This window comes from Australozyma saopauloensis, chromosome 3 (assembly GCF_035610405.1).
Source record: "Australozyma saopauloensis chromosome 3, complete sequence".
Lineage (NCBI taxonomy): Eukaryota > Fungi > Ascomycota > Pichiomycetes > Serinales > Metschnikowiaceae > Australozyma > Australozyma saopauloensis.
In genome coordinates, this window is record NC_086133.1 from 343,949 (window position 1) to 369,857 (window position 25,909).

The 25,909-nt window shown below is 44.8% G+C and overlaps 4 protein-coding genes across 4 annotated transcripts; 3 read left to right on the plus strand and 1 right to left on the minus strand.

Annotated features, from left to right (window-relative positions):
• Positions 1-7,787: 7,787 nt before the first annotated feature.
• PUMCH_002327 (uncharacterized protein) lies at positions 7,788-9,554 on the plus strand (the record flags this gene model as incomplete). Its single annotated transcript, XM_063021341.1, has 1 exon — positions 7,788-9,554. One exon carries the CDS (start codon positions 7,788-7,790, stop codon positions 9,552-9,554), a length of 1,767 nt encoding a protein of 588 aa, XP_062877411.1.
• An 11,724-nt stretch (positions 9,555-21,278) lies between these two features.
• PUMCH_002328 (uncharacterized protein) lies at positions 21,279-22,613 on the minus strand (the record flags this gene model as incomplete). Its single annotated transcript, XM_063021342.1, has 1 exon — positions 21,279-22,613. The coding sequence occupies one exon, from the start codon at positions 22,611-22,613 to the stop codon at positions 21,279-21,281; it is 1,335 nt and encodes a 444-aa protein (XP_062877412.1).
• A 708-nt stretch (positions 22,614-23,321) lies between these two features.
• On the plus strand, positions 23,322-23,894 carry PUMCH_002329 (uncharacterized protein; the record flags this gene model as incomplete). The annotated part of the gene is made up of 1 exon (XM_063021343.1): positions 23,322-23,894. One exon carries the CDS (start codon positions 23,322-23,324, stop codon positions 23,892-23,894), a length of 573 nt encoding a protein of 190 aa, XP_062877413.1.
• A 639-nt stretch (positions 23,895-24,533) lies between these two features.
• On the plus strand, positions 24,534-25,898 carry PUMCH_002330 (uncharacterized protein; the record flags this gene model as incomplete). Its single annotated transcript, XM_063021344.1, has 1 exon — positions 24,534-25,898. The coding sequence occupies one exon, from the start codon at positions 24,534-24,536 to the stop codon at positions 25,896-25,898; it is 1,365 nt and encodes a 454-aa protein (XP_062877414.1).
• Positions 25,899-25,909: the final 11 nt, after the last annotated feature.

Sequence of the window (25,909 nt, forward strand, 5' to 3'; positions counted from 1 at the left end):
TGACTGGTTCAGTTCACGCGGTAAAGGCAACGATCCGGTGATGTTGCCGTCATCCTGGTTCAAGAGGTCCGGAATGCCTAACATCCTTGTAGGTTTTCTAGCGAAACCAAACAGAATGTATAGATTAGGGAGTCAGTAACGAGTTGGCCGGAATGTTTCAAGTAGACTAGTCTCAAAATCCTTTGTTGAAAGTTTGACTTGGTATTCGTCAAGGCAGGCCGAGTGCTACACAGATGATCAGTGATGAATAGAGTTCAAAGGCAACCGAAAAGTCTTGTCTCCACTAGTTGTAGAGCTTATGGAAATTTTACAATCGTCCAGGAAGGGTTCGCTCCGAGAGTCGTTCCGGTGTAGCAATAAAGACTCTACCAGAAGTCAGCCAAAGGCAGCAACCGAGTGGGTGCGGTGGACGGAAACGAAGGGCCGAGAGGTGGCCAGCAACGTGAGCACAAAGATAAACGCAGTCGCAGCTGTTCTACAAGGAGTATCGAGAGTGAGACACTTCTAAAACAAAAAACTGGGGGCAACAAAACGTGGCGAGTGAGACACTTTGACAGGTGAGACACAACAGAATTTGGGAGATTTGGGCGCAGTAGGTAATAGGGACGACAGTAGAGGCCAGGCGATGTTAAACTCTAGGGAGAAAAAGGATTCTTTACAGAAGAGACAAGAGCAATGTAGTGATGGAACTGCAAAAAGATCGGCTTCCGAAAAAAATGGCTTGGGTCTCACCACTACGGATACCGGAGTGGCTATATAGAAGCATTAAGCCGCACTCTATGTAAGGGGCAGGCCATTGCTAAGGTAAAAACGCAGGCGGGGGCGGTGTTTTCAAAGCATTTGCGGTCGGGGAAAAGCGTGAAAATTACAAAAAAGTAAGGGAAATCATTGCCGGTACCACGGCTTCTGGAAAATCAGAAATTTAGTTTGATTTTATTGTTTATCGTCGCTATACCGGTGTTAACGGCGCACATGGCGGTTCAAGCATGGTTGTCTCAGATAGACTGTGTGCTGGACCACAGACCTGAATGCAGAATGGATGTCTCACTTTTTCCGAGGCGCATCGAGCCCATTTCAAAGCCAGAATTTGCACAATACTCACGCCCGCCGACACTGCTGTGGCTGCTCTAATTTGTGCAAAAAAAGTCCCACCCAGTGTGCGTGGAGTTGTGGTCCTTTGCGACTGTTTGCCCGCAGCCTGTACTGTCTCACCACAGTATGACGAACACTCGCCTCCTGTGACGGACCAGCAGCATGACTGGCAGCACAGAGCAAGACGGCGTTTGCCAATGAAAGCGATGGATCATCGGCACTTGCGTTCTCTGCAGGCAAGCGCTGCATGATATCCGCATGACGCCTGCAGACAGGCCCAGTGACGCCCGCCCATGTGCATCGATGGATTGGTCTGTTGACCATGGCGGGGCGTCCGTGGCGCAGAGTAGGCAAATGGAACTGGAATGGGAGATTGGGGCGGTTCGATTGGCCAACTCGTGGCGTGGGTGGTTTGCAAAAGGTGGTCTCTCCTGCGTGACGCAGACCATGACTTTTTTAAGTGGTATTGCATCCGCAGATTTTGGGATCGTTTCCTTTTTGGGCTGGTGTGTTTCATGATAGCACTGTGTGGTGAGGGGACCTGGCGTGGATCAGTGGGTGAAACATCGACCAAAGGGGAAAAATAGACAGAAGTGAGGCACAATCATGGAGACTAGATTCTTGGACAATAAGCATATTCCAGGAATTTATTTGTGTTCGTGTTGGGTTTTGTGCTGTGATGTTTTGGTCCGCATCTGGAAGCAGATCTGTGACCCTGAGGTATTGGCGTTGGGAAATTAGCCCTCTAGCAGTGGAGGAGCTGAGACAGACCGGTAAGTAGCGCACATGAATCTGGTGGAGAGTATTCGGACTTAGAGGCTAATGTCCACCACTGTTTGAAGTGCACACTACAACATCTCTCGTTATGGTGATGGCTGTAAACTAAACGCCGCCACGTTTACATACAATATGGAATTGTCCTTTCGCAAATCTCCTATTGCGAGACTCACAGCTTGTTGCCTCGACAAATTTGCCGCATGGACCAGGCCACAATGCTAATTTTCCTCTTTATTCTCTCACCTGTGTCCATTCTCCAACTGCTCAGCCTCAAAGATCGACAAACCTCTGCAAACCGCCCCTAAATCCAAAAATCCGTCTGCAACTGAACGGCTCAAAACTGGCTAGAAGCAGCCGTATTTCCAAAACTGGAAGAATATTGTCGTAGACTGCCGAATGCGGTACCCGTTTTGACAGAATTAATGCCCGCTCACGGATTTTAGCGCGCTGCAGCGCTGCACCTCTGAAAAAGTCAAGGCGTAGACAACAACTTGCCACAACGCTTTTTTAAAAATGGCAAATGTTCGTCTCTCCACCTCTTCGGCGGCTTGTTGTGGTGTCAATGGCATCGAGGCTCATGGATAGTCCATGGGCTTATGTGGCAGGTGACAAGGGACAATCCAGGGTTGAGGATACGAGAATAACTCTGTATACGCAAAGGAAAAAAATAGCCTCTGGATGTAGGATTGCTGTTAGCTTGGAACTGGCAACGGTAATAGCCGTTTCCTGTATTGACTTCCGTTGCTGACTTTTGAGTTGGCTAATACAAGGAGCTGAGGAGAAATGCACTTGGTTCTTTTGTGTGTGCAGATATGTCAGATTTCCTTGATCTCAACATAGTCAAGTCTATCAAGGAACCGTGGGAGATTGTCTTGTACCGGTGAAATTGTTTCGATATGCGTGTCATGACAACTTCAAGATCTATTCCTAATATTGACTTGTCTCACGGTATCTTGATTGTATTTTTTTTCACTCTCATTCTCAGAATTTTCTCATTTTGTCTCGATTGGCCGTACTGGTCTATGAATACATTCATTTCTTACTTTTCTCTCTCATAGAGTGTGATTAGGGATACAAGCATCGTTTGTCCTCATTACAAATGGTTTTGACACAATTAGTAGTTCCATCATAAGTATTCGATGTTCATTCGCCTACAGAGTGGAAATCCCTAAAATCTTAAAATCTTAAAATTGTCTATCTAAATATCTTAATAACTTGTGTCAACGCCCAAAAATGAAAGTTGTCTAGAGGTTGGCGGTGTGATGGTCTAAAAATTCAGACCTTGGTTGATGTTTCTGTCACGAACACCCAATTCTCCATTGAAAAGGTCATCACCTCCCTTTTCGCTCTTTCTCCAGAATGTCCATCCGCTCTCACGGCCCTTGTTACTGTTACGCTTGAACCAGAAGAAAGTAGCTGCAAATGCTAAAAGAATAGCACCTCCAACACCTACACACACACCAACTACAATCTTGTTACTCAGACTCAACCCACTCAGCGGCTGAGGGCTGGATGTAGTTGAGGATGATGGTGTTGGAGTAGACTGAGTTACCACAGAGGTTTGGGTAACAATGATGGTACGCCCACTCTCTACGGACGCAAAAGTGGTCAATATCGTTGAACTACTGGAGCTAGACTCCGATGTCAGCGGCTGCGTGGTTGTTGGAGATCTAGTCGTTGTCGTCGAGCTCGGAGTAGTCGTAGGTGAAGTAGTTGAGGTCAGCAGAGTCGAAGGGAAAACGAACGACAGAGACAGAGGCAAGAACAGTGACAGCGACAGCGACTCAGAAAAGGACAGTGACAGCGAAGGGAATGTGAACGAGCTTGGGGTTACAGTCAGAGTCAGGGGCGAAAACACCGATGAGAAAGATGATGTCGACGAAGAAGAGGTGACCGACAGAAACAAGACCAGCGAAATAGAGGCCTGAGCTCCTGTGGGCGATCCAAATACAGACAGCGAGTTTACTTCCGCTCGAGCAACAATGTCGATGATCTCCACGGCAGGCTCTGATTCGGGCAAGACGTCTTCAAGTTGAGGCAAGGCATTTGTTTGGCCCAATGCCAAAAGAACAGTGGCCAATGTCAAAAAAGAAGAAGCAGTGGCGGGCATTTTATGAAACGAATATGAGAAACCTAGTAACGGCTTTGAACAAAGGTTTGGACTAGGAATGGGTATATGGTAATAGCGAATGAAGAAGTGAAAACAAAGTTTCAAGAACGGACGACTAGATGAGAGTCCCGGTCAGGGAAAAGAACGGCAAGGTATCGAATGGAGAGGAAACGAGTCGAATCTTCCTTTTTTCCTAAAGAAGACTGGTAAGACTGGGAGTATCAGTGGCGTGTATCTCGTCAAAAGAAAGAATGTAAACTCTCAGCCTCTTCCGGGTGAGGAAGAGGTGGTGAATAGGGCACGTGACCGCACTGACAGCCAGGCTGACCCACCCAAAAATAGCAGGAACTTAAGGACTAAATTAGAGTGCAAACGAAATCCCTGGATACCCGAAACGGTAATCCTGTTTTAAAATCTGTACAGTTGCGTATCCTAATTCGTAGTGGTTATGCATGTCGGACGTGCAAGTTTAAAAATTTCTGGATAACAGTCGTAATTCGGTCATTAGACTACCCGTAACCGTAAAGAGCGTTGGACGCCCTCATCCTGAAATGCGAAGGAGTGATACTGCAGGAAATGGGCGGTGTGAGTGTTGACGTTGCAATGGCACGAACTAGGGATGTTTGTCTGCAGGATTCGTTGATCCCGACCAGTCAATAGAATCGAAAAATTTGATGGATTCGGCCAAGAAAAAGAAAAGAACTAGTGAACGCAATTATCATTTTGGAGAAGGTATCTCTCATGTGGGGTTAAGGGCCCGGAACCCCACGCTTTGTTCCATCTCTCTTTCCGCACGAATGATGAGGCGGGTTGCGTTCCGGTTCCGCAGATAAGATTGCAGTAGCATAAACGGAAGAGGAAACTTGAAATTGGGAGCCATTGGTTCCAGCAACGGATTTGCCATGCCCACCGTTCGTACTGGTATGATTTTTGCTTGAGTGCTTGCATGGTTCTTGCTTGTTTGATTTGTTTGCTACGGTTTGAATCCCCAGCTTGTTCACACCTAAATTGTCCCATGGACCCTCATTGAAGCTCAGTCTCTTATCCTCGATCATTCCGCTTGTCCTCCCGGAATGTCTCCACAAAGCCCTTTTGAGTGACCTCAGCTATGGAATTACGCCAAAAGCAGGTACAGCTCGCAACCCTATCCCTTCGGTTATAGCTACTCATGTGGAGCGGGAGGCAGGACAAAAGTCATTGCTTTGTCAATTAGATCATGAAATGCCTCCTCCTGGCACACCAAATAGGTAACCTGCAACGCCGCCAATGGCTGATTCAGGCACCCCTGCAACGGCCCTCCGAGTTTGCCAGTTTCGCGATAACTATAAGCGAGCGAACATTTCAGATCAGAAGAATTTTCAGGGCGTCAATCTTTCCAAAAAGGTCTTATCAAACGAATTATAGCCCCACCCAAAAAAAATCAAATCAATGTCCCGCCCATGTCGTGATGATTCAATTTATTAATCAGCGGGCCGTACCGGCCCCTTTCGGAGATTTTGGTCTTTTACCTTGCAACACACTGCAGAACCTAAAACTACGTCGCCAAGATCGTCATGGCAATAATCAACCCACTGATCATCTCTATGTCTAAAGTCAAATAGGGATTTTTTAAATGAGTGCGAGTATTTTTTTGTTTCATGGTTGGATCTGTCAGGATCAAAGAGTTTCTGCCAATTTCTCGCATTTCTTCAAGCTTTTTAGAATCTGGTCTGTCTCTGCATGCTGACACAACTGTCCCCCTTCCTTTTCTTATGTGCCCACTCCTCGATCGGTTTAAGCACTCTTGCATATGCTCAACCACAACCCATGTTAATACTTAAACCAGCTGACTGGAGGCAATTTTTTTCCGAAATATTTCTCCTTCTGATTACTTATTCTCCTTCCAATTTTATACCCAAGTATGTCGTTTCGAGACCAAATAGCCGGCTTTCCGATTTGGCAAATGGCCGTTATATCAGTTATCCGCTTCTCTGAACCCTTAGCCTTCACTTCGCTTTTCCCATATCTCTATTTTATGATCCGTGACTTTCACTATGCGCCGACGGAAGCTGAGATTTCGAAGTATTCAGGCTACATGGCTGCCTCTTTTGCATTTTGTCAATTCTTGTTCGCGGTTCATTGGGGCAAAACTTCAGACAAAATTGGCCGCAAGCCCGTACTTATTATTGGCCTTATTGGCACTTCCGCCTGCCTCTTGGTCTTTGGCTTCAGTAAGAATTTCTACACCGCTTTTGCCGCAAGAGCAATCGCAGGAGCATTAAATGGAAACACTGCTGTTTTAAGAACTACCATTGGTGAGATCTGTGTCGAAAAAAGACACCAGGCGTTGGGTTTCAGCACACTCCCACTTTTATTTAGTCTTGGTTCAGTCATTGGGCCTTTAATTGGAGGAAGTCCGTATTTGACGGCTCCTCCTAAAAAGAGCCCTTACAAAAAAATACCCACTCATGCTCTAGAATTTTCCGCTTCTAGTACCTTGTCAAGATTCAGAGAGCAACACCCATATGCTTTGTCAAATATAGTAGTTGCCACCATTCTCTGGTGCAGCTGCATCATTGGCATTCTTTTCTTGGAAGAAACAAATGATAAGTTTAAGAAGAGAAGAGATATTGGTCTTGAAATTGGAGATGCTATTTTGCGCCGGTTCGGTGTCGACAGACCACATCGAACTTGGAAGTCTTCCAAATTGGACGAAGAGACCCCATTGATAACCGTTGTTGACAATTCTGCTGAAATTGCGACTGGATCTGCCGACTCTCACGATGCGGCTCAAACACATTCTACTGGTGATGAAGAGCCAGCTCCTATCCCTGAGCTCGTCGATAATCAGAAAGATTTACCTCATTCGACTTCTGCATCCTCGGTAAACTCTGTTGCTAAGGAAAGCCGTCTCTCTCCAAGAGTTGTTTCTGCCATCATATCCAACTGTATCATTTCATTGCACAATATGTCATACAATGAGTTTTTGCCAGTGTTCCTCGCTGCACCCCTCCACCCAGATCAACTCAAGTTTCCTTTAAAAATTGTTGGCGGGTTTGGACTCGATACCTCGACAATCGGAAAGCTTTTTTCGTCGACTGGACTTATGGGAATTATCATTATCATCCTTATCTTCCCGTGGATTGACCGCCACTGGAGCACTCTTTGCGGGTATAGATTCTCGTTGTCTATATTCCCCATTGTGTATCTGTTGGTACCAATGGCCGTGTTTACTCTGCAAAAATTCAACGCTACATTCCCTAGTTGGTTGACAGTGCTCTGCCTCTACGCTCTCACATCTCTTAAAATGTTAGCTCAAGCTACCGGTCTGCCTCAGGTCATGATCTTAACCCATAGGGCAGCCTCCAAGTCGAATCTCGCATACGTAAACTCCGTTGCTTTGTCGATGGTAGCTCTCTCACGATGCATTGGCCCCATCGCTTTTGGATATATCATGACCCTCGGAGACAACTACAAAGTTGCGTGGTTGCCGTGGTGGGTTATGGCTCTTCTTGCATTTGCGGGATTCGCCCAGACACTCTTCATGACCGACTACGAGGATTAGGCTGTCATGAAATAACAGCCCTCGTTTGAGTGGCTGCAACATATGTATGCAGGCCGCATAATTCGTTTATTACTCATGCAGGTCCCTGATAGCCCGCCAGGATGCAGGAGTAAGTATGTAATCAATCCACACATTTGACTCACACCCCACTGTTTATTGTATATATTCTCTGCCATCAGTTGAGCAAAGTTATAATTGAGACACGATTTTCATCGCACTGTTCAATAAAACTCACCTCACACATACAGCCACACTCTGAGTAGAATGAAGGAGTTTCTAAAAGGGTTTCCCCTTTGGCAGATGACCGTTATCTGTATCATTCGATTTTCAGAGCCAATCACTTTCACGTCATTATTTCCTTATGTTTACTTCATGATTCGGGACTTTGGCATTGCCAAAACGCCATCTGATATCTCCAAATATACCGGAATGTTGGCAGCGTCTTTTGCTTTGGCCCAGTTCTTTTGTTGTATTCACTGGGGTCGTCTCAGCGATCGCATCGGCCGAAAACCAGTCCTTCTCATTGGACTCTGTGGACTGGCTGTCACCATCACCATTTTTGGGTTTGCTAAGAACTTTTATGTAGCTTTAGCAGCCCGTACTTGCGCAGGCGCCTTGAACGGAAATGTTGCGGTGTTACAAACAGTTGTAGGAGAGCTGGTGACGGAGAGAAGACACCAAAGTATTGCGTTTGCAACTTTGCCTCTTTTGTGGAATGTCGGAAGTGTAATCGGGCCTTTGATCGGAGGATCCAAGTATTTGACTAGACCACAGAAGGACAAAGATGTTGACCAGGTAGTGGCACTGAGCTTGGCACTGATACACGATGAATTCTTGAACAATCATCCATATGCACTTTCCAATCTCGTCGTGGCGGCTGCACTTACGTTCAGTGCATTGGCCGGGTTCTTGTTCCTAGAGGAAACTCAACAGAGAAATCGCAAGAAATATGATTTGGGCTTGTCCATTGGTGACTCCATAAGAAGATTCTTGGGCTTCGGCGTTCCTGTCAGAGAGTGGGAAAAAGTCTCTACGAGTACACGTACTGAGGAGGCTATTCAGGAAGATTCCCTGGCAAATGATGACGCTGCAAGCATCAGCAGTGAAGCTTCTGAGTCGACAGAGCAAACAGCTCTTCTCCATCGCCCAATTCAATTAGCCTCGGACGATGATGAGATTGAGCCTGTGCGGTCTCAACCCGAGGGATACCTCACACGGAGAACCTCGAGAGCCATGATTAGACGCTATTCGTCTGCATATTCAATCCAGCCTGTTAATCTGCGTCTTTCTGAATTTACTACTACTGAGAAAGTGACAGGTTTGTTCGAAGCGTTTGCCGATCGTACAATCTTCACGTACAGGGTTTTGGGAACCATGATGGGTTATTTCTCAATAGCCTTTCATGCCCTTATCTACTCTGAGTTTGTGCCTGTGTTCTTGGCAGCTCAATTCAAGACAGATCACTTAAAGTTCCCTTGGGAAATCCAAGGTGGCATGGAATGGTCTACCGAAGACATTGGTACTATGTTGTCTTCCGTGGGTCTTGTTGGCTGTTTCCTGATCCTTCTTGTATTCCCATTTTTGGATAGACATGTTCGCACGATCAATGGGTTTCGATTTGCGTGTTCCATGTTCCCAATTGCATATTTCTTTCTTCCTTACTGCATTTTTCTCACGAAACAATACAACCCAGACTTCCCAGAATGGTTGCACACTGTTGCTATATATTCCTGTTCTATTCTAGCCATTTTTGGTAACTCTTTGGCTTTCCCACAAATTACAATTTTGGTGTTTAGAGCTACGAAGCCGGAGTACCGAGCCTTGGTCAACGCTACAACCATGAGTGCAAATTCGTTGGCACGATTTATAGCCCCATTGGTTTGGGGTTCCTTGACCTCGTTCTTTGATGCCCGTAGTCTCGCACAAGTTCCTTGGAATATTCTATGTGGAATAGCTGTGCTTGGCTTGGTGTTAGCTTTCAAGATAGATGAGTATGACGAAGATCTTACAGCAGGGGAAGAAAGCGAGTAAGTTTCAAGCACCCAGATATCTTTCTTCCAATTTGCATATTTTTGGAGTTTGCGGGGCATTGCTTATGTGGGGCTCTCAATATTCGGATTACTACAAAACTAATAAAATCAGCATGTAAAAATTTTCCATTCTCTATTTAGTTGATCTCAGTCTTTGTGTCACAAGTTCTGAGTGGTCTAGTAGATGTAACATCAGTTCACTTTTCAGACGTTTCCACAAAAGAACGAAACTTAAGGAAACGAGTTGAGACATGGATGTTGGTCCAATTGATTTGATACAGCAGCTCCATTATGGAGCAGTTGGGCATTAGCGAATAGTGCAAGGTGCTTCCGTGCTAGACAATCAGTCAACCCATCAACGTCAACGATGGAAGAACGCAAGAAGACGTCAAAATGAAGGAAATCAAACGGACGTCAACGGAGATACGTTCACATGAAAAGTTCAACGCCTAGTGGATCTATTGGATCAAAAGTGGTACTATAGCGCCTCTGTGGCACCAACGCAACTACAACTCTACACGAAACTGATTCCCGTCACTTTTATTAAAGATTCCCGTCTTTATGATATAAAAAAAAAGTTCAGATAATGATTCACCCTCACCAACGCACCATCTCCAGCATTGCACAGTGCGTTTGATTCATGAGCACGAAGCTACCTCTTCAACGAAACATCGGATCACTAACGTCCATCAGACTTAAAATCTTTGGTTGGACTTCTTAGCCTTGATCTTCTTACCAATTCCAATGGAAATGACAGCAATGGCGGCCAAGCCAACCAAAACGAACACGACAATAACACCAGCTGGAAGCATTTCAGAAGACTAGAGGATTAGAGCAGAAAAGACCGCAGTATGCAAAAAATCCAGTCCGGGTGGGAGTGGGTCTGTATTTATTACTGTGCGACATTTTTCTCGCCCCGCTTCTGGGTGTGGATGGGCCCGATTGGGCAGGCAAAACAACAATTAATGCTACCGGCATCGTTGTCTGCAGACTTTTCCGGGGCCTGGTTCGGTGCGGGATATATTCCCGAGGGTATTCGTTAAGGGAGCAGGTGGGGGAGGGGCGGATTTGATCAGGGGGAATTGGGTAGAAAAGGAGCACAGGATTTTCGGTCGACGATTGGAGTACCTATGTACTTTTCTAGATGTTTTTCTGTATGTGGGGCGGGGGTGTGTGTTTGTACTTTAGACTATTGGTCAACCTTCCGCTTCACTGATAATGGATGCAGGCAAGCTGGTGTTTCCTGCTATTAATTAACCGACGAAACTGTATACTCGGCCGAGATAATAAGGAAAGATAAACAGTGTGAGTAATTACATGGCAGAGTGGGAGCAAAGTCGGTGAAGAAACCAAAAAAGATGAGTTTAACTTGCTAGTTTTCAGCCATCTTCTGTCCTTTTTTTTTGTTTCCCCGTTATCTCCATTCGATAATATAAATGGTCGTCAGTTTTCCCGATTTTGCCAAGCTAGAGTTGTATTTATTTGAATGCCTGAAGCTGTTCTATTCTTCAATTTGGCTTCTCGCTAAGATCGGTGCGGGCCGGAATAATTGGGACATGGTTCGGGTCTGCTCAGGAGGGCAGAACCATGTAAAAGAATATGCAGCTACAAGCGCTCGGATGCCCGCAAACAACGTCAGAGGGTCGTAAGCTCTTTTACTGACATGACGTAGAATGTTCAGCGGCTCCTCGGACTTAGGACTTCTGAAGTTTTAATCCTGCCATGTTGCTCCATAACTGTTCCGATGATGTCAATGTATGTCCTGTATTCTTCCGATGACATCTGTGATGGAAGGAGTTTTGGACAGACCAATGAAAGGCCTCGCTTATAGCGACACAATTTTGGATATGTGAATTGTACACAGTTTCCTTTTTGAGTGTAAATAAAGTTAAATCTTTTCTACTGTGTGCATAACTCTTCCATGATATTGGTCAGTTTCATGCTGTGGTCCATGTTTCAAGACGCACTTGCGGTTTTTGACCCAGAACTATGGCATCTCCCTCGAGGAGGCTTGAGTATGTTCAAGGACACCTTTTTTTGTATAATTTCAATTGTAGATACTCCTCGTCTCATCGTTTGCCTTCTTTTTGCTTTTCTATGGTGACTTCTGCGGCATCGTTCGGGCGCGGGCACTTAACAGTCTCTATACAACGACCAGCATGGTTCACGGAACACAAGGCAACATGCAACCGTTTTTTAAGCGTCCCTGGAATTCAAAGTGCCCCTAACTTCGATCTAAACGATTCACGGTGACGTTTTACCGTTACATAGTAGTCCTCTTGAATGCTCGTAACCTATTAAACACCATGTTCGTAACCTCCAAATTTGCCCTGCAACACCCGCAGGTGAAACAGGGTTGTAGAATGACCTCAAGAAACATATCAAACGAAGTTGAATTTCTCGTCGGTGAGACGAAAGCCTTCAGCTGCCCTTCAGGCGTCATCGATTAACTCAAGATATCAGTCTTGGCTCTTCGTTTTTTTCTGTTATTTTTCAACTGCCAAGATTACTTCCCGGGGTTTGTTTAACCACCTCCTGTGAAGCCCTAATGATGTTCTAGTGACTGAACTAGAGAATAAATTGGTGGCGGCTACAATGTCCGCATATACCAAGCAATATTTTACGACGAAATGAGTCTGGTAAATAGTCTGGCCGGGATCAATTTGATCGGCATTAGACCTATATTGGTTTTGCGCTTCGGCTTTAAACGTCTTGATGCGATACTTCAATCCTGCAGCTACCACCACCAGCATTAATTCTCTCGACATTTTGATGATCCCATGCACCTTGTTTTGAATCGATGCTTTACCTTGCATGATTTGAAGCTCAAGGCGTTTGTGAATGAACTGTCCGCTTGCTCGAGAAAAGACTCAGCCTGGTCTTGAAAGATCTGATGTCTAAAGTTGCTCAGTTAGTGCGGCTTGGTATCAGTTTTTGAAAAATGAATCTGAAATTATTATAACGATCCATTTTTGGTAGTTTTTCAACTTTCGTTTTCCAAAAGATGTCTTCTATTGCTTGTCTTGTATTTATTGACCTGCATACCAATCAATGCAGCTACTACTCTGAATTGTGCTACATAACATTGCCAAAGGTGGTAATTTATTTCCACTAGGGTGCATGAAAACTCTCCAAACTAGCTTGCGGAAGGCTTTTCAATAAATTTGAGGCGTGGCGTGGCATTTGAATCAAGATGCTTGTTTGTAGGAGGGTAGCTATTGGCGTAAACTTTGAGAAACCTTAATAAATTGAATACAGTTCAGTGAAGGACTAAAATTTTTCTTTGAGAAATTCAGTTCTAAATGAGACATGTTTTTACGACCTCGGTATGATTTTCTCTTCTCATTTTGAGCTCAATTGTGATGTCAACTCAATAGAGAATGTAGGGCGCTTAAAATGCCATACCCCAAATGGAAGCACGAGCCGTTATGGTCATTTTCGAGAAGTGCATGCCGTGCTGCATCCACCGGTTTTCATCCTTCTAGTGGTTAGAGCCTTATGCCTGATATGGTTTGGAAATATGTTCTTCTGTAGTTGTAGACTGCAACGAGCTCCTGCACTCAACTTGCAGTATTGATGTGCATAGAAGGAGTCCACTAACTTGACGCATGTCCGGTTTATAATTTAATATATGAAGTGCTACATATTTAAGCAGCTATACATATTGGACTTGACTTGGAAAACGAGGGTCAGGATCAGACCTCAAAAATGGTGATCTAGTGAGAAATGAAATCAATTTTAAATACTTCTAAAATATAGAGATCTTCAAATGGTGTAGACTAGATTTGAAGTTAGGTCCTGGGATTCATATGGAAAGATATGCTGCATAGTGTTGGCGAAAGTAAAACTCCGCTTTCCAGACATCATCTCTACTGCATTGCAGGACTGTTGGAACCGCGTGAAGGACTCTGCATAATTAAAGGAAAGGTTTGTGTGTCACGAATGGAATTAATGCCCTAATTCAATTCTGTGGAATTCCTTTAAACTCCTTCGTCACTAGCCTATGCTAGTTTTGATTATTTGACCTCAATTTGGGATCCTACGTTGAAATGAATCACATGGTCGCATGTGAGTCCAGGAGACGGCAAAGAAGCAATCAGGATAGAGTACATATGATAGGAGTTATCCTCTAAACAAGTATCTATACCACTTTCTTCTACAATGGATTACAGATTGTCATTGACCACTGGTCATCTCACACTTAGTGCCAGGTCATCCCTTTCGCAGGAGCATATTCGACAAAGAAGATTCGACAAACTCGTTCTTCTTCTACACGGATTTCCTGACAACAACGAAACCTTCGCTGAGTTATATCCATTATTGCAGAAGAAGTATACTCGCGCCTTGTTTGTAGCGCCGGCTCTCAGAGGATATGAGTCTAATTCTTTAGGCGGTAGTAAAGACTATTGCATGTACGAAGTTGCGACAGACATAAAAAATTGGATTGATACATTGGTGGACGGTAAAAATATACCCGTGCACATTGTTGGTCATGATTGGGGTGCTATTGTAGCCTTCAAAACGGCATCGATGTATCCGGACTTAGTGACTTCAATGGTAACGCTAGCTATTCCATACTTAACAAACCTCAGTTTATTGAGGATCATCCTCTTTTCTCCGCTTCTTTTGTTCAAGCAAATTTGGCTTCTGAGCTATATGCTCACAATGCAAATCAAATTCTTGTATCACTATAAGTTTGGTGGAGACTATCTTCATGATTTATGGCGGTACTGGTCTCCTACATGGAACTTCTCCGATACCCAATTGGCCTCAGTAGCAGCTACTCTTAGCAATCCCTTTGTCTTGGACGGTGCCACAGCCTACTATCGATGTTTGTTGACACCTAAAAACTGGAAGAGTTTCCGTTGGTATGTCAATTTTGATGAGGTCCCAACATTGATTCTTGGTGGCACAGAGGATGGATGCATGCTGGCACAACTCTTCCGGCTTGAACAGAAAGTATTAGCGACAGAAGAAAAAGCCCGCGTAGCATTAATCGAGGATGTGGGCCATTTCATGCACCGTGAGAACCCTCTGGCGGTTGCGAGCCACATCATCTCGTGGTTGGCTGAGCATCCCTAGGTGGAACCATTAGATAAGAGATGTAGGTGTCTGTTGCTATGTGCGACGTATGGTGGGGTTCTACAATAACCCACAATACGTATCGTAAAAAAGGCGGCGCTTGAACCGAAATAGGAGTAAAATGCGAAATCTAGAATTAAAGCCTAAATTTCTCTGTAGGTTTCAATAAAAAATCCAGATACAAAGAGACAGGAGTTCCTCTATATTCTTCCGAATCCATGTAATTCTCACCATTAAGTCATAGATGACACAAGAAATTCTGATTCAGGACAGTATTACAGACACACTGATGATTGGCGTGCGTCATTTAAGTGGGCTTAGGGATAAAATGATGCGATGACACAATTCTTAAAGTGTGAAGCAAGAAGACAACTGCAGGAGGAAGGCAAAGCGAGTCTGAACAAGCGAGTAAAAAAAACAGCTCAGCGCTTATTCATATTTTGAAATACGCGCATCGCGGACAGGGTTTATCTTTAAAATGGGTCCACCTACAACCCGTAATTCGACCATTTTTTTGAAAGGATGTCCTGTACACAGCCATCCCGATCTAGGCTCAAAAGTGAACTAATGCACAAATAGGCTCAACAAAAGATAGCCTGTGCAGTCAACGAACGAACCTGAAAGGCGCAAGTTGTGGAATCTAGACAATACGGCGAAACAAATATCTACGAAAATAAAAAAACCTAGCTCAAACCCCCAAGTTGGTACGTCAAAAGGTGTCTAGATGCGAGTCACTAAATAGAAGAATGTCCAAGGTTGGAAATAAAAGGAAGTAAGGCTGAGGGCTAGTGCTTCTGATCAGGAAGGAATTGCCAGTTTTGGTAGTTGTCATGGTCTCAAGGTGCAACCCCTAAGACTATCTCTAACGGTTAGCCGCTAGACGTAAAGCTAGTAAAAGTAGGTCAAGGTCAGCCTTGACAGTGGAAGAAGCGCTCTGCAGGCACAAGTTGGGGCGATTGGTGAAACACGCCCCAAAAACTATGATCAGTTTTGCATCCAGAAGTTGTGATAGAATAGTTAATGAAACAGTATTTGAGGAAATTGATGTGACGGTGGAACGCGTCAAGCACTGCCTCTATTCCGGTGACATATGAGGTGAAAAAAAGTGTGTCATGTTGAACTGGATATACGGGAAGTCTGTATAAAAGAGTCTATATTCTATAAATGCAGGTTAAGTAGAACTAAAAATGAAACTAAGCTCCCAACGTCCTGTGCGAAGGGCAAACTTGTATGCAAGGCGAAAATATGATTACTCCAACTAATCTGCCAGAAACAATGGCTCCGGAATAGCATGGTCCAAAGGCAGATACAATTGGTTGTACATTGGGGCGAGAAGGCGTGAAGTAGCCCTGCCCAATTTGGCAGAGGTTACGCCATTTGTAGACTCGACGGTCACATGGTTCTCGTAGGCGTTCAGGATGCCAAAAGAGTCGTAGCACTCCGAGCTGAGGCTGAAGTCTTTTTGTTGGATACGGTCCTGGAATTGGCTGTGGTTTCTTGAGTGGAATCTCTCATTGTCGCGGTATAATTCTGATGAAGCAATGTTAGAGTTGTCGATGAAGAGCTCATCTTGAGCGTCTTCATGCATAGAATTATGAGGCCCACAACTTTTGGGAGTTGGTTGTTGGCCCCAGGAACTACTGCTCATAGTTTGGGGGGTGATTTTGGACGAACTTGCATAGAAGTTTTCCTGTGAGAAATATGGCCAACTATTGTGGGAACCAAATGAGGTTTTCTCAGATTGGGTATGCAAAAGCGAAGAGTCGAAGGAAATAGAAGAAGAAATTGAATCGTCGTATTTGATGATTTTGTGCGAAGGGGTGTGGCTCGACATCATCTCAAGTGATACAGAGTCATTTGGATAAATATGTCTGGTGGGTTCATAGTATGATGTTGCAGTGGGTGGGGCGTTGCAGGGTGCTGACTGAGAGAATGACTGTAAATAAGGTTCGCGAGTCATTGGTTCAAAACCCTCTGCCTGCAGATATTGCTGCGTAAGTTGATCATGGGTACTACGGAGTGGAAGGCTTCTCAGCATGTTGAACGTTGCAACCTCGGATTGTACCGAATGGCTAGGCGATGGCGGGTACTCCTGGGACACTTGCATCATATATTGATTGCCATCCATGGTTCCATGCATACTGACCTCAGATGATTGGAATTGTGGCTGCGAGAGAGTTTGGCCCAGCAAACCTATTTGTGACATGGATGCTCCATTTTGGTAATCGTTGTGATGATTAATTGTGGGAGAAGTATGGTAGGAATGAATGGATTGAGGAGAACTAGCATCCACAGGGTTAAAGACAGGAGCCACAGACATCAGATACGAGGACGATATAGAGACATCGGCACCAATATCAGAGGCCTGTTTGCCTTTTTTTGCCTTCTTCGTCTTCTTCTTGGAGTTTGCATCCCTCAAAGAAGCAGAAACCAGTGAGCTGATACCGTAGCCATCCTCAATTTTTGCAGAAGATTCGTCAGCTTTTCTTGGAGTTCTTTTGAGTGGACCATTTAAAAATGTACAGTTTCCATTGTTGAAGCCCACACATGCCATACAAGGGATCAGATCTTTGATGATGCAACAGGTCTTTCTTCTGCGACAGAAGTCACATGGTCGACTGGACCTGGACTTGTATGGACGGACCGAGTTGACTTTCGAAGATAGCAACTTCTGGGACATCTTAGGTTTTTTATCCATTGTAAGGTATGTTGTGGATGATGGATTAATATAAAAGGGTCACAGTGAGGACAAAGAGAGAGAGAGAGATGAGGTGTAAGGATGTTGTAATCGTTAACACAAAAAAGTAACAGTATTAGGACTGGTATAGAGGAAAGTGATTAAAAACCTAGTTGGACCGTTACTCCAAACGAAAAATAAATGGGCAAACCCCTGGTATTTAAGATTGACGGAACGAAATAGCGACGTGCATATTACAAAAACCTATATTAAGCTAAAAACCGAACCTGCCCATTTAGTGACTCGCCTGGTGATGCATAATCATTGCGGCTATATTGTTCTGAAACACTGCAGAATACCGTGCTCATGCAATCTATGGAACTAGTCCTCTGTGACCCTAATTCGGAACTTACTGCACCGTTGTGAGCGTTAGGTCCGAGTTAAGTAGTGTATGATGTATAGCGGTTTTATGCATTACGTCTTATTGAAATTCATGCATGACGCGTCTTTCCAATTTTGCACGTACCGGAGCATGTGACCTCACTACAATCAGTACCACACAAAAACCCAGAGGGTGCTGCCATGCAACTATTGGACTTGTTCCCAAATGGAAGCTCCAAGATTTCAGGAATTATGTCGCCGCAATTACATATTAAGCAATACCTCTGAGCTAAAGATGATGTAGCTCTATGTACAGAATTCGCAAGCAGTTACCTTCCTTCATGTCCTTGACCGCCCTCGTGGAAACTCTCCTTATTCTGTTCAACCTGTGTTAGCATTCATGACTAAATTGGCCCGAACAAGCAAAGACTACGGGAAGGGTCATTTACGGTTTGAGCCGTTCGTTCGCCTTCTATTTACGAGACTATGAGTTGTGGAGACTTCGTTGCAGACCCCGCCCTCTTTTATTCCATACATGGAGTAGAAAGTCGTATATTGAGCTCCACTTTACGATCGGTTACGAAAGGCGGTTCATGGTCATACGTTCCACAGCCGAAATTCGGGGCCGCTCGAATTCCGCTTCGCTGTGCAGGATCTCGCAAACCTTAAACTCAAAATCCCGTAAATTACAGTATCACGGACATGGCGGCATGTTGCAATGAATTGCATTCCACATCACATTTGAACTTCCCTTTTCGTCATTTACGAGCTCGTAAATGCTTTAGCCAAGGTCAAGTAGTTTGCAACCCGAACTGATCATTCTCTGCCAGATCAGTGCTCCTTTGGCTTTAATTGTTACCTCGATGGTTCTTGGCACATTCTTGTTTCGAAGAAACTTTCCATCAACGAATTAAACTATTCCAATAAACGGTTGTAGGCATAAACGCAAAAGCTCGGTAAGTTCATACAGTACAGTGCACCTGTATATACCTTGTCCTGTATTGTGGCCTAAGCATACTCTGATCCGGCTCTACTTCTGAGATGCACCTAGCAACATTCACTTCGAGTGCTTGCTTGATGCGATTTCTTCTTGTGGACAGCCACATGATATGCACTGCGCGGACGTTGTAAGCGTGGCTGCTTAAATCTCCCCCGCTTAATTCCTAACGACTTTTTCACATATGCACGAATGGTGTTCTGTAAATTTTGATACGGTTTGCTGCTTTGTATTGATTCAAACCATGAATTTAAACACACATATGTATGAGGCTAAAAGAATGCTTTCCTATTGTATAATGGACTGGTTGAGCTCCCTCCCTCTTCCTCCTCAGGATCTTGTTTGATTAAAGTTCGTATGTTTTGAGGCAATTCTGCATGCTAACGTGACCAAAGGGCGCTAATTTTTAAGATTCCTTCTGGAGGTTGTGTCGTTATCTACCAATTGCGAATCGGGCGGGCACAGGACTCACAACCGTACTGAATATGACTGTTTTACGGCACAAGAATACGCGTTGCTACGTAGAACCAAAAAATCATGTTGTATGTAGAGTTTATCCTGTATATAAAGTCTTTTAGAATTGTATGGTTGAGCCTCCACCCGGTTTGAGAGGCCTGATCGGGACACCAGTCTACTCCTTACTACTGCCCCGTGTGCAGCTATGCAGTGGGGTTAATGATGCAGCGCATCGCCGCGCCCCAACGTATACTAAACAAACCAAAGCTTGACCTAGATGGAATGCATTATTAATCAATGCACCAGATTCTCGAAATTTCACTGACCGTGTCGAAGAATCAAGTGGTCTGTGGAATTGTGGAATGGTCTGTTTCGGTACGTAGTCACGTCACCTGATTGGGATGCCAACCAAACCGTTTGAGCAACGGCTGCAGTATCAGTTCAGTAAGCTTCGTAAATTTAACACTGACAGTCTTAAACCGAATTACGAAAATGTTAAAAATTGCCCAGCAACAATTAGGAAGAGGGGCATTGGATGAAGGGCGGAATATTCAAATATCATCTTGAGTATTCTGTTTTTGTTTATGATATCGTTTGTTTACTGAATCGCGTTGTATGTCCTCGAACCAACCACAGAATTCTTGAAAGTCACCTCATTTGGAAGAAACTCGTACAAGCAGGACAAATTCGAATTATTGAAGTACATAACCTGCAGCAATCTGTTTCTTAATCCACAGCCACAAATGGCATGGCTTCTGCCTAAATTGGCGTGATTTCACAGGCTAGGGCATACATATCATGCAAAGCTCAATAATCTAGATGCCATCGCGCAATTGTTCCACTATCTGTCTACTGTTTTCCGATCGGGCGCGATTTGAACTCTTTTGGTAAATGCCTTCGGTGATAGATTCGAGAGCCCGCCCATGCATGATGCGCAAAACTACACATTAGACATTCATCTAAGCGTGTTGCTTGGTCCAGCCCTAGAGAAGGATTTTGGCTCTCCTATTTCAATGTGGGGCATGGTTCGAGGCCCACCTCATGGACTGGCTTTCATTTTGTAAATAAACCAGGCTACAGAGTCTGTCGGCAAGAAAAGGAATTATCAAAGAGTTCAGTGCAAAAATCCTCGCTTTTTTTAATGTCAGCATGAATTTTCATTAGCCAAATCAATGAACTTGCATTTCATGATTGTCCTTCTGCATCTCAGTGACTTAGGCGGACCTGCATTGACAGAAGTTGCGGGTGTATATTTCCATTCTAGTTTCTGTGTAATCTCACATGAGCCAGCATGATAACGTGCACATCCCCAGTTCGATCTCGCCAAATTAAACTTCTAGAGTCTTTAAATCACGTTTAATTACCCGCAGTGCATATTATCATTCTTGCCCGTCAATTCAACAGTGCGAAATGACCTTACATGCACTAGCACTGCCAATATCGAAATATTGAAATCTTCCAATCGGATCCGTAGTTGTTTATTTGATTCAGTCTTTGCGGTTTGGGGCGCAAAAGCTAGGAAGTTTATTTTTCTAGTGGTGATTGAGCTCGCTGCATAGCCATCCCTGGTTGTAATGGGAGAGGCTGTCAAGAGATGATGTGTGGCTTCTTTCGATTTGTACAATTGAATATGTCATTACCATGTGGGGGAAAAAAAATCTCTACAGTCATACGTGGATTTGCTTCATTTCATTTATTTTCAATACGCCGTTGACCTTAAGAGACAACTATTGACAATTTCTAGACCATAATCGCCTTAATGAATCAAGAACCAAATTTAAGCTATTGCAAGATATGAACAACCAAACGCGTACTGCAGTGACGCAAATGAGCATGCGGTAAGCCAGTTGCATCAAACGCAGAAACGCTCGAGTATTCTTCCCGTGTCGGGGTTAGATACCAAGAAAATTCTATGTCAACAAAACCAACTCGGATTCTATGAGCTAAGGAGGCCATCCGCTTGCAACATGTCAACAATCCAAAATCGGAATACCCTATCCCATTGTAGATCTTGTGCACCCTGTTATGGGGCTCGATTCTGCATAGTTAGGAGGCCTTAGTACACAGCTGGTTGCATTCGATGATCCAAGAAGTCCAGGCTTCGAACCAAGCCCACGGTGGGCAGTAATACCCTAATTTAACCGCACATAATTTCCCGGAAATGATCCAGTCTGCCCATTGTAGCGTCCAGTCCACCATGCGTTAGCATCGCCTTTTTCAACCACCTCTATCACAGCACCTGCGGTAAATGTGAGATCACCTTGTGCTTGCGCATTGTAGTCGTACAATGCTGTGCATGTGGCCACAGGTGCATTTTGATATGGAGGTGGCAGCAAGGCGCCAGCCTGGGTAGTCGCACCAACAGGTTGTGGATATGAGCTAGCCTGAGGAGCATTGAACTGAGTTCCGTAAGAAGCAGGAGCTCCCGTTGCACTAATAGGGGATGCGGAATAGCCAGCTTTCTCATTCGGGAAGCCTTGCTTCTCATTACCAGCACCGTACTGCGCATACGTCGAGTCTGGGCTCTGGTAATAGGAAGGAAGCGAGCTTCCAGAGGCAGAGTTTGGAGCGGAACCTGGGCCACCCATCATTTGATGTCTTCTTTTAACAGCTTCCAATTTGTTCTTTGCGTGCCCAACCTTGAAATGTGTGATACCAATTTCGTCAGTTAAATCCTCGATATTACCCTTCTTAGCTGTATAGGCTTCAACGATGTCCAGGTTGAGGTCAAAGTAAGGAATTTTCAATTCCTCCATTCTTGTGTATAGAGTGTAGAAGATATTCAACTGCATGTAATAGAAGGAGACAAACAAAGGTTTGATAAAGTCCAGTTGCATTTGGAACAAAACTGGTAATTCCTGCTTCAACATCTCGTTATAATAGTCGTATTCCTGTTGTGCAATTTGTACCTCTGCCTCCGCAGCGTACATCTTCTCTTCATCTTTGACCGTACGTTCCTTTTTCTCCTCATACTTCTTGTATGTACGCTTGTGGCGATCCAAGTCGACCTGTTTGTGGTCTCTCTTGGTGGCCATCTTTCTGATGGAGTTAATCACCTTCAACAATTCCTGAGCTGGGTCCACGATACGCTTCTCAATGAGCTCAAGATCCGGCTTCAACGTCTCCTTCATTTCTTTGACAACCTCCCGATATTGCTCAGCAGCCTTAATACCTTCTGGGTTGTCCTCGGGTACCGTTGCGTTGGGGTCGGAGAGACGACCACTGATGGGCTTGTAGATCTCCTCAATGGCTTTGGAAAAGTCGATTTGATAATCCAACATTCCGTTGACCGCGGTAAAGTATCTCTTAGATTCATCGCTGAGCTTCTTGGTTTCCATTTCCAATTCCTTGAATCTACGCTCAGCATCGAGATAAACAGCATCTTGCGTGACCTCTCCCATGTTCATCTTTTGACGCAAAGACTGGGGAGCACGCACAAGCGACTTCTTGATACCCTTGAACGACATTGTGAGCCGATGCCTCTTTTTGTGGTATTTGGTGGTGTTTGGTGGCGGTAGGCAGAATACAAAATATCTCTATAGTTGGAGGAGATATTCGACTTCAGGTTTGGCGAATGATTTCACTTCCTTGGTATTTGTGCAACTGAGAAGACTCACTGTAATAAGCGATGTGGTTGGCGCAATTGATAGAAGCTCAGTTTATTGGAGGCTGAACTAGGAATGGATGATAGTAAACCCCCCAGGGAGTATCTGCAGGAACGCTGTATTAGTGAATGACACGGCGAGTCGGTAGAGGTAGGAGGCTTGGGGTCAATAATACCTGCGAGTGTTACTTTGGAGATAGAATTTCTAAAGAGTTGTTTTTTCTTTCAATTAAGTTCAATAGAAGTATGTTTGGCAACATGCCTTTGCTGGAAGCATGGTAAAGTGGCATGTGTCAATGAGAAATTTCCTAAAATCATCTTCGTATTGAATTTTCATCTTTCGAAATCAGCGAGTTTCAAGGACTTGGGCCGTAATTATCGACCGTGGGTCATGGCGCTTGTGCCTTGTTCTACAGGAGGAGAATCAGAAGGAGAAAGATGAATAGAGACGGGTGCGAGCTCGTTGTGCTACTTGTGTTCCTGTAAATTGTTTGGAAATATTTCGTTGGCAATTCCCTCTGTTCACATTGATTGTTCACCCATTCTGTGAAACACTCTGAGCCTGCCAATTATGTCCTACATGACTTCCTGGCAGCGCCGCTACATTCGTAGAATATTGCAGTTGGCATTGTTCGTCCAGTTGGCGGTAGACGAACTGATCAATGCGATAGAATTTATTGTGCTAATATCTTTGGCTCCTCTTTCTTGGATGGTCCATCCCTTGGAATTAGCCTTGAGGGTCTTGCAGTATTATCAGACAAAGAAACCCCCAATTGTTGTTCACATTTTTTTCAAATTGATGACTCACGTATGGAATTATTTCTCCTATCTCTTTGCGAGAATCAGACGGATAGATCGGGAAATTGATCGTTTGGAAGAGACCTATCGGAGGAAGGTAGAGGGCATGCAGAGTATACATGGGGACTACAACCGAAGGCAAGAAAGCTATACAGCCAAGCCTATACGTATGCGCTACTTTAAATTACGAAACTCAGACAGAGTAGACAAAGTGTCTAGGAATGGTGTACCCTTCTCAGCGACCTCCCACAGGGTCTACACAAGTAGAAGCTTCCTGGACCACGGGTATCACAGGGGTAGTCAACGAGTCCGTACTCGGTATCAACTCCGGAATCGGTACCAATGAAAGAAAAAGAAAAAAAAATAGATTTCGATCAGTCTGAGTAATTAGATAGCTCAATACCTGCTAATAAACCATTCATCTTTGCATATCCCCGACTGATCACTAATGAAAAAAACGAAAAAAATGGCCAAGCGAATTCATCATCTGTGTATCCTCTCTGTCTCTCCTTTTTTCGCCTCTTTGTTGCATGTAATTGCCCTGTCTCTTTAGCACTACACCTCTCTCCAATCGCACCATATCATCCCGTATATCAGGTGAGACCAGCTGCGAAATGGCTAAAAGGAGACACCAGCACCGGGCCAAAACACGACTGCAACTCACCAGTAAATGTCAAAAATGTCAACGTCGCATCAAATCCACCAAAACGCACGGCCGCCAAATTCCCTTATCAATACCCTCTCGTCCGCAACTCTTTCCCCCTCTTTCGACCTAACTCCAGAGGAGACCCTAACCGCATACATCTGACAGAAGCGATCCTGCGCGCACTGTTCTCCATCTGGAGGTCACGTGCGCGGCCGGAGTTAACTGATTTTTCAATATAAGACCCCAACGGTTGCTCACCCCATAGTTCACCACACCCACCGTTTCGTTTCGTTTCGTTTCGTTTCTTCGTTTTCTGCCTCGCGCCGTTTCACTTCTGCCATGCTTGACGTTCTGTCGTTTGACGTAGACCCTCAAACCGGGTTTCTTCCTGCCCAGTATCCTATCACCAGAATTGCAGATGAGTATTATCAGCCCTGGGAAAGACTCGTGGAAAACTTGCCGGCTGTTCTTTTGACAAAGAAGATCAGAACCTATGTTGACAAACTTCCAGTTTTGTCCACCGACCGCCTTGGGTCCAAGGAAAACTTCCGTAGAGCTTATCAGGTCTTGGGCTATTTGGCACATGCTTACGTTTGGGGAACCGACCAGCCCGTGAGCCAGTTGCCTGAGCTGATTGCTCGTCCTTTAGTGGAGACCGCAGACGAGTTGGGTCTTCCTCCGTTGGGAACATACGCCAGTTTCTGTCTCTGGAACTTCAAGGAAATCATTCCTTCTGGCGGTTCCACTGCCGAGATGGACTTCGACAACATCACCACCATCAACACATTCACCGGCTCCATCGATGAGTCGTGGTTCTACCTCGTGTCTGTATTTTTCGAGTTGGCTGGTGCCAAGACTGTGAAGTTCGGCTTGGACAGTATGGAACATGCACAGAACGGTGACTTCCCCGAGTTGATCAAGTCATTGCAAAGTTTGGCCCAGAGCGTCGACCACCTAGGCTCGATTTTGTTGAAAATGGAGGAGATGTGTGATCCTTACGTGTTCTACTTCCGTATCAGACCCTACTTGGCGGGTTGGCTGAACATGACAGAGGTGGGCTTGGACAAGGACGGCGTTCTCTACGGCACTGAATCCAAGCGCAGATCATACGCCGGAGGCCTGAATGCCCAATCCTCGCTCATATCCTTCTTGGATGCCCTTCTCAGTGTTCACCACTTCTCCACTGGTAAGCGCCCAGTTCCACACCAAGCTGACTCGAACGTGGACAACTTTGAAGATTTCAAGCAACTGAGCCCCAAGAATGAGTATTTGATTCAAATGAGACAATACATGCCCCGCGAGCACCGCGACTTCTTGCTGATGGTCGACGAGTCGTCCACCATTCGTGAAGTGGTCATGGCTAACAAGGCGAACAGTGAGCTTACATTGAGTTACGATGCTTGTTTGGCCATGCTTAAGCTGTTCAGAGACAAGCACATCCAGCTTGTGACTCGTTACGTCGTCTTGCAAGCCAAGAGAGCACCATCCATGGGATCGCTGCAGACTTTAAGATCTGGTTTGGCAAAGCAAAAGCAAGAGGGCGCAAAAGAAAGAGGTACAGGTGGAACGTCCCTACTCCCCTTCTTGAAGCAGTGCAGAGATGAGACTGGTGATCCCGCCGCAGGTAATTGGGGTAAGAGACTTCTTAGTGACGGTGTGATGCGCCTCAACTACTCTAAATCCAACGGCATAAATGAGGACTAAGCAAGCATCAG